This window comes from Numenius arquata, chromosome Z (assembly GCF_964106895.1).
Source record: "Numenius arquata chromosome Z, bNumArq3.hap1.1, whole genome shotgun sequence".
NCBI classification, from domain to species: Eukaryota; Metazoa; Chordata; class Aves; order Charadriiformes; family Scolopacidae; genus Numenius; species Numenius arquata.
The window spans coordinates 71,774,411-71,782,841 of record NC_133616.1 but is presented as its reverse complement, the minus strand read 5'-3'; the positions used below and the strand labels follow the sequence as shown (position 1 = coordinate 71,782,841).

General features: G+C 52.2%; 1 protein-coding gene across 1 annotated transcript; it reads right to left on the bottom strand.

Annotated features, from left to right (window-relative positions):
• Window positions 1-385: 385 nt before the first annotated feature.
• Window positions 386-1,948, bottom strand: LOC141477636 (inositol 1,4,5-trisphosphate receptor-interacting protein-like 1). The gene is made up of 2 exons (XM_074166884.1): window positions 1,796-1,948; window positions 386-1,708 (listed from the first exon to the last, which is right to left on the bottom strand). The coding sequence occupies exons 1-2, from the start codon at window positions 1,946-1,948 to the stop codon at window positions 386-388; spliced, it is 1,476 nt and encodes a 491-aa protein (XP_074022985.1).
• Window positions 1,949-8,431: the final 6,483 nt, after the last annotated feature.

Here is an 8,431-nt window from a genome sequence, read left to right as displayed (position 1 = left end):
AAGCCGCTTCAGGCTCCCTGCCTACGGAGCCGCACAGGCAACGTGCACAGCTGTGGAGGGTGACCAGTTATTCCCGTTGCCCCGAGGCGGGAGCATGGGCAGGAGGGGGAGCCTTAGCTACGGAATCAGGGAAAGCAGGGCCCACCCCGTCAGCTCTTCAGCAAAATGCTCCCCGACCCCGGGGCGGCTGAGCAGTCAGCACCCGATGCCCGCCTTCCCCCCAGAAATGATGCACACGTGCTCAGAGACGCGGCTTTTGTTGCAACACACCCTGTATTCACAACTATGTACAAAAGAAGCTCCCAGAGAGAAAGGACCCTCCGGAAGACAGCCGGCAGTCCAGGGGACACAACCACAGAGGTGGTGTCAGAGGTGAAAACCTCTTTCAGACTCCGAAGAGCAACAGTCCCGTGAGCCGACCTTGCAGCTCCTCGAACTCACACAGTGCCTTGGCGTAGGCTTCTGGGTCCTGCACCAGGCACTGGAAGAGGTTGAGCGGCGCAGCTCCTTGCATGGCTCGGGGCAAGACGATGGCCTCGGGCAAGCACTCGTTGCCAAAGATGAAGTGATCGAGGCGTTTCTCCTCCAGGCAGCTGCGCAGGTAGCACATTACATCCTGCAGCTGGATCGCGGATACCGCCCTCATGTTCAGGAGGTGCATCACAACCGTCTTGAAGGTGTAGGAGGAAAGGACCGTGCCCGCCAGGGTGCTGGTGCAGAGCTGCAGGCATCTGAGGTGGACGCTGTCAGGCAGGGCCTGCCTGGCCACGTGGCTGAAGAACTTTGCCTCCGCCACACCGTAGCTCTCTGCCCACATCGTGCCTGGGGTCAAGATGGCCTCTGGAGCCTGGCTGCTCAGGAAGACGTCCGAGTCGCCTTGCTGCACCCCAAACAGCATCTCAACAAAGAGGGGTGTGCCGGAGGCGTCTGTGAGCTCCAGCTTGCAGGAGCGCCTGGACGGCAGCAGCCTCAGGCTGTAGCGACGCCAATGAGGCATCTCCTGCCAGGCCGAGCTCACCAAGTCCTGGAACCAGCGGGCGGTCTTCTGTGCATCGAGGTAGCGGCCGGTGCAGAGGTTGCTCAGGAGGCTGGAATCCTGATTTCTCTCCAGCGCCTCCTGGGGCTGGTGGACGAAGCACAGCATGTCCTTCACACGGGTGTCCTTCGCGCAGGTGCACTCCAGCTCCACGCGGACACGGTGCTTTGCCGGCACGTCCCCCGCAGTGCCCAGCTCCAGGCGGAAGGCATGGCCACGGGAGGGTTTCAGGGGCACCAGGAGGCTGTACACAGCTTCGTGCCCACAGGGACTCCAGCCTTCAAAGGCGCTGCCCACCCCGATGGCTGGCTGCGGCACCGGGAAGAAACTATTGGACAGGCGCTCCTGGAAGACACCAAGGAGATCGCCCACCAGCGTTTCCACCTCCCGTCTCCTGCAGGCCACGCTCTGCGCTGAGCGCCGGATGTTCTCCCTGACCAGCCGCTCCTCGTCATGGAAATCGTCTTCCCTTTCCTCTTTGTCCTCCTCCTCTGTGATGCTGCTGGACCTCTCCTGCTCATCACGGCCGTCTGGCGGATGGATCCTTTTCCAGAGCCCCAAGCAGAGCCCGACGAGCAGCACTAGTCCTCCAGCGACCACCCAGAACTGCCACTGCTTCAGGGGAGCAAAGAGGAGGGCTCCCCAGGCAAAGTCGCTCTGCTCCAGGCTCCTCTGCTCCAGGATCGGCTTCGTCTCCTCCAGTCTCGGCTTCGTCTCCTCCGGGATCGGCTTCGCCTCCCCCAGGTTCCTCTGCTCCACCTCCTGCAGCTGCCGAGTCATCTCCCCGCTGTTCAGGAGCTCCACATGCTGCTGCATGGGCTCTCGTGTGGCCTCATCGCGCTCCTTGTCAACCATGGGCACGAGCCCGATGACGCTGAGCAAAAGCAGGACGAGGGCTTTTCTCGGAGCCATAGCCCGCAGGAGTAGCGAGAGAGCCGCAAGCTCACTCGCCGCTGGCGCAGGCCGTACTGGGGCAGCTGCCTGCTGGCGCCCTTTATAGCCGCCCCCATTGTGACGCATCCCCTGTGGTGCCCCAGGCGCCGGAGCGCATCACAGGCACCGCCGGCAAGCGGCCGCGTCCTCGGGCGCCAGCCTGGCTCAGCCAGAGCCTGGGATGGTGAATGCAACTGTGTTTTAACAAGATTTGATGGCAAGGTGCACTGCGTTATTTACTGCATGGAGGCCAAGGCCAGAGAGAACTGTCAGGGAGACCCTTCCCTCGAGTCCTGAGGTTCAGAGCGGACCCCCTCGCTTTCTACACTCCTTCCCGGAGGGGAGTCCGGGGGCGGCTGGGTCCAGTCCTACTCCCAGACTTGGTCAACGCTTTATGCCTGAAGGATTCTGTCTGGGCAACCAATCCTTTCAATCGCTTAGCTAGGATTTCCAAGTTTTGCATTCTAGTAGTCACTTACCCAGGATCTGTTGCGGCTAGGAATCTCTAAATCTGGAGAAGTAATCTTCAGAGGCGTCCCTACTCCTGGTAACCCGCTGCCGTGCGGGAGAGCTCTAGGGGCTCTCGGGCTGTTGACTTTTTCTGGGGGTAAGATGGCTGACCTGTAGTCGTATTGGCATATTGACCGCAGGAGCAGCATTGCGCAAGTCCGCCCTTGGCTGTTGTGTTGTTATGTGGCTCCCCCAAAGCACCTTGGAGCCCCAGATGCCGCCCTCACGGCAAGATGCACCCCTTGTGACCACCTCGGGTGCTTATCACTTGGGCAGGGCTATGGGAACTTCTTACGTTCAAGTTTGTGCCCGTTTCCTCCATGTCTTCCAGGTGCCCAAGCACGGCATCTAGGAGGATCTGTTCCATGATCTTCCCAGGCACGGAGGTGAGGCTGACAGGTCGGTAGTTCCCAGGGTCCTCCTTTCTACCCTTTTTAAAAATGGGTGTGATGTTTCCTCTCTTCCGGTCCGCAGGGACTTCACCTGACTGCCACGACTTTTCAAATATCATGGAAAGTGGCTTGGCAACTACATCAGCTAATTCCTTCAGGACTCTGGGGTGTATTTCGTCAGGTCCCATGGACTTGTATATCTTCAGGTTCCTCAGTTGATCACATACTATGTCTTCACTTAGAGTGGGAGGGACTTTGCGCTTCCCTAAAACAAATGCCCCCAAACTCTGAAAATCCACAGGGCAGAAAATGAGGCTGTGTTCCATCGCTTGTACGGATCCCTGGGCTTGGCCCTCAGTGGGTTAAACCTCATTAAGGGGAGTTGTGCAGCAAGGGGAACTTCCATCCCCCCTTGCAAATCCTACCTTAGAAAGAAATCCGCTTGCATTGCAAAATACAGCCATGTATTTTGAAAAGCACTGGAAAAATAAGGGTTTTTTAATGAAAGTATGTGACATGTCAGTCTAAATAGTGCAATTTAGTTTCTGTTATAAACTGTTATTCTTTACAACATACTAGAGCAGAGCACATGACAATGCATCTGAAACAGTATATCGAAATGAAGTTCTATCTTGCCAGAATTTCCTTTTTGCAAATACCTTCCTACAGATTACTATAATAATTACTAGAATCAAAAACTGAAACCTCCCCTTAGTGATACTGTAAAACCCCAAGAGCTGAAAGTTGAGTCTGTAGGCAGACAAAAGTCCTACACCCACCCCAGCCAAGAGAAGAGTAAAACACCTGTGGGTGTCCTGGAAGTCTGTAGCACCCTGCAGGGTTGGGCCTGGGATATCTGCTTTGTTCCCATAATGTTTTCTCATGACCTTGTGTTCATGCAGGACTGATATAGAATAGGATTGCTTCCGAGCACTTGGCTGTAAACAGTGATTTTACCGATGCTCTCGCTTGGACACGAGTGTAAAGGACGAAGTACGTTGAATGCACAGCAATGAAGAGACAGGATGAATGGCACGTGTCTACAAGTGTAAATCAATACACTTCATGAATGCCAAGACAGGGACGCTGCTGCCTACCTTCAGTTCATCTGAAATGAGCATTTATTCCAGCAGGGCTCAAAGAACATCCTCCAGCCACTACAGAGGGTACCTTCAGCACCCTCTGTACGGCCTGTCATAAAACACAAGCTCCCATGCCTCAATGATTGTTCCCCAGGCAGCATGCAACAGGGAAAATCCTCAGCAGATCTGAAATGAAGGCCAGTGATAGAAGATGAAGGGGAAACAAGGGAATTATGAAAGGCTCAGAGCGATCACAACCCCAAAACTTGAGCACTTGGGTAACTGTTTGGTACTGTGCTGGAAACACCAGCCCCTACACAGCTCTGCACACAGATCTCCTTCTCTGTTCTTGCTTTGAGAGGAGTTTTGGGGTTGTCCTCACAGCAGACCCGCTGCTGGCCAAGGCCAAGCTGATCAGCGATAGTGGTAGCGCTTCTGCGAGAACATATTTAAGAAGGGGAAAAAAAGTTGCTGGGCAAGAGCAATTGCAGCCAGAGAAAGGAGTGAGACTATGTGACAGAAATAGCACTGCAGACATCAACGTCAGCGAAGAAGGGGGAGGAGGTGCTGCAGGCACCAGAGTGGAGATTCCCCTGAAGCCTGTGGTAAAAACCATGGTGAGGTAGGCTGTCCCCCTGCAGCCCATGGAGGGCCATGGTGGAGCAGATATCCACCTGCAGCCCATGGAGGAGCCCACACTGGAGCAGGTGGATGCCCTGAAGAAGGCTGTGACCCCATGGAGAACGCATGCTGGAGCAGACTCCTGGCAGGACCCATTGACCAGTGGTGAGAGAAACCCATGCTGGAACAGGTTTGCTGGCAGGAGCTGTGACCCTATGGGAGGACCCACGCTGGAGCAGTTCATGAAGAACTACAGCCTGCAGGAAGGATTCATGTTGGAGAATTTCATGGAGGACTGTCTCTTGTGGGAGGGAACCCACGCTGGAGCAGGGAAAGAGAACAAGGAAGAAGGAGCAGCAGAGACAACATGTGATGAACTGGCTGCAACCTCCATTCCCTGTCCCCTTGCGCCATTTGGGGGCAGGAGACAGAAAATTGGGAGTGAAGTTAAGCCTGGGAAGAAGGGAGGGGTGAGAGAAAGTGTTTTTTAAGGTTTGGTTTTATTTCTCATTATCCTACTCTGATTGGTAATAAATTAAATTAATTTCCCCAAGCTGAGTCTGTTTTGCCTGTGACAGAAATTGCTGAGGATCTCCCTGTCCTTATCTTGACTCACAAGCCTTTTGTCGTATTTTCTCTCCCTTGTCCAGCTGAGGAGGGGAGTGATAGAGCAGTTTTGGCGGGCACCTGGCATCACCAGGTGTGTGAAAAAAAGGACCCAAAAAGGTGTGAAAATAGCTCATCTGACAATCAGGGAGGGAAAGGTGCAAAGAAAGGAAGAGTAGAAACATCAAAGGAAGGAAAAGACTACATACAAAACTTGAAAGTAGCATTTAAAAAGAGTAAATTGATAAAATGAAAAAATAAATTTAGGCTTCTATTTAAAATAAATGAGCTACTGAGCTTGAGTCCTGTTAATGTCAATCAAAGGAGCTGGGATGAACTGTGACCTTGCCACCTCCAACATTTGTCTCTGCACCCCACAGGGTGTGACAAAGCAGGAACCTCTCCAAGGTGGGCAGACGTTTGTCCTGCTGGAGGTGTCTGTGCCTGTGCCGGGGGGTTCCTGTATGTGCATGCGGAGCTCAGCTTCAGTCATCTTTGGGAGCAGTGAAGAAGGCAGGTGTGGATGGGAACGACCTGCCAAGGCATGGGTTTGATGATCCTTTGAGTTCCCCTGTTTCTAAGGCTTCTTGTGTTGAACAGCTGTTGGCAGCACCAGTTCTTCAGCGCTCACATCTGGCATGCTACTGTATTGGAGGAGCAAGTGCCACAGCCATTCTCCCTGCCGCCGATGACCTGTGAATTTGTGGCGGTGTAATTGTGGAGAGCTTTCACAAGAGGGTGCAGAGCTGATCTTTCTACTGCTGGTTTCAGCAGCTGGCATGTTAACATGGCAGTAGGAATCACGGCAGCGTGCTCCTTTGTAGATGTCTGGTTGTTGGTCTCCCAGGAAGCAGCATTTTGAACACTGCTGTGTAACACAGACTCCATCCTCCTTTGGCTGTGCCTCGGCATTCAGAGGCGCCCAGCTACTCTCGTAGGAGGTGTGAGAACAGAGGCAGACACATACGCAGGATATGCCTGTTAATAGATCTCATCCCAGCATGGTGCGGAGAACCTGTTCCCGAAGTGAAGCGGTGTTTAACCCCCAGGAAATGCTTTGTCAGCTTTCTGCCTGTGGCTTGGAGACACTTTGGTTTTGGAGAGGGGTGACCTGAAACCAAGAGGACAGGATGAGTTCTGACACAGGAAGGACTTTGTTAACGTCAGCCTCTATTTACACACAAACCCATCCTCACTCTCCCTTGGTGCCCTGAACTGCGTGGGAAGTAACTTCTTGCTGTGTGTTCAGGAAGGCAGGAATGATTGGTTTCAGCATAAGCAAGACCTGAGGGTCAGAGCTTCTTCCACAGCTCTCTTGATTCTGCTTTGCCAGCTGCTGAGGTGTGGATGGATGCTCTGACTTCAACGTCTCTGTCCCAAGGAGCAGTTCAGCGGTCTATGTCAACGCACATGTGCCTCATCAACAGTTACCACGCTGAGGGGTGCTGCTTGTGCCAACCAGAAATGTTGGAAAAAAGACGTTTGTGTGCCATTCAACACAACGTTCTCACTTTGGGAATGTCTCCAGGCACCATTCCAAATGCAGATCAGGGTTCTGGGAAGCCTCCTGGCATGAAGTGCCCCGAGTGCCGTCCCCTGCCCCTGCGACCGGCTGTTGCTGAAGCCAAGTAAGGAAAACCTGCATCCATGGCAGCGAGGGAAGAGGTGATGGCTGGATTACTGCCTGCCTCCCCAAAACACAAATTAGGGATATATTTTCACAACAAGCTCCTGCCATTTCCCCACTGTGTGCCACACACAGGGCTGTCACTTGCACCACTACCCTCTCATCAGAGTGGGACACAACAACCTCCTGACCCTACCATCTGCCTACGTGTCTTCTGAGCGCAGGCATTGACCTCCACTTAATGTGCACAAGCATTTGAACATTAATTGGGTAGGGGCTGATTCCAAGGAAAGGGGTTTGGTCTGGCTGCGCAGAGCGCAAGTAACAGCCATCAGCTCTGGTAATGAGTGCTAATTGTCCTCATACCCAGCAAGAGGCCACGCTTTCCTGCAGCTGGGACACATGGGTGATGCAGGCAAAGAAGATGTTGCTAAAGAAGAAAAGACCCTGGGCACTCAAAGAAAACATATGTGTTTTATCAACCTGCAGATGGCAAAAAGACACCAGGAACCTAGATCGGGAAAACTGGTGTGGTCAGTTAAAACTGCAAGGTTGTTGGTTGTTACAAAGTGTTGAAAAAAAAATAGTATGTGTCCTTTAGGTGAACTTAGCTCATTTTAATGTGAAAGCCACACCTCCAAGTCTTAAGCTATACACCTCCTCGATTAGAGCCCTGCTCAGTGAGCATGTATAATAATTTAGGGATTTACGGTATCTTTAATTCAAAGCGAGAACAAAAAGAGCCAACAGGACCTTACTGTGAAATCATGAGCTGCCAATGATAAGTATAGTATGCCAATTAGTCAATTTTTGTAAACTATAAAAGCTTGCAATGTACGAGACAAGCTGCTCTAGCATTGTGGAATTTCCACCTAGCACCCATCTCTGGGCAGACATGAAATAAGTATCTCCAGTCTGTGTGTGGATTGGCTCTTTGCACATCAGGTAAAGAACCCAGATTTGGGACAACAACAGCATGGTTGAGCTTAGAAGGGACTTGGCATTGGTGGAAGAGGATCAGGTCAGGGAACACTTAAGTAAACTGGAAATACCTAAGTCCACGGGCCCTGATGGGATACACTCACAAGTGCTGCGGGAGTGACTCTCAACAACCATGGTAACGATGGGAAGTGCCCAAGAACTGCAGTAAAGCAAATGTCATTCCTATCTTCAAGAAGGGCAAGAAGGACCCAGGGAATTAGAGGCCAGTTAGTCTTACCTCGATCCCTCCGAAGGTGATGGAGCAACTAATACTAGAAACCATTTCCAGAAAACAAGAAAGTCATCAAGAGTAGTCAGCATGGTTTCACCAAGGGGAAGTCATGCTTAACCAACTTGATTTGAACTTCTACAATGAAATGACTGGTCTGGTACAAGAGGAGAGAGCAGTGGATATTGTCTACCTGGACTTCAGTAAGGCCTTTGACACTGTGTCCCATAACATCCTCACAGAGAACTGTTGATGTATGGAATGGAGAAGCAGACAGTGAAGTGGATTGAAAACTGGCCCAGAGGGTGGTGATTAGTAGTGTGAAGTCTAGTTGGAGGCAAGTGAGTAGCAGGGTACCCCAGGCAGGGGTCAGTACTAGCTTCAGTCGTATTTAACATACTCATTAATGATCTG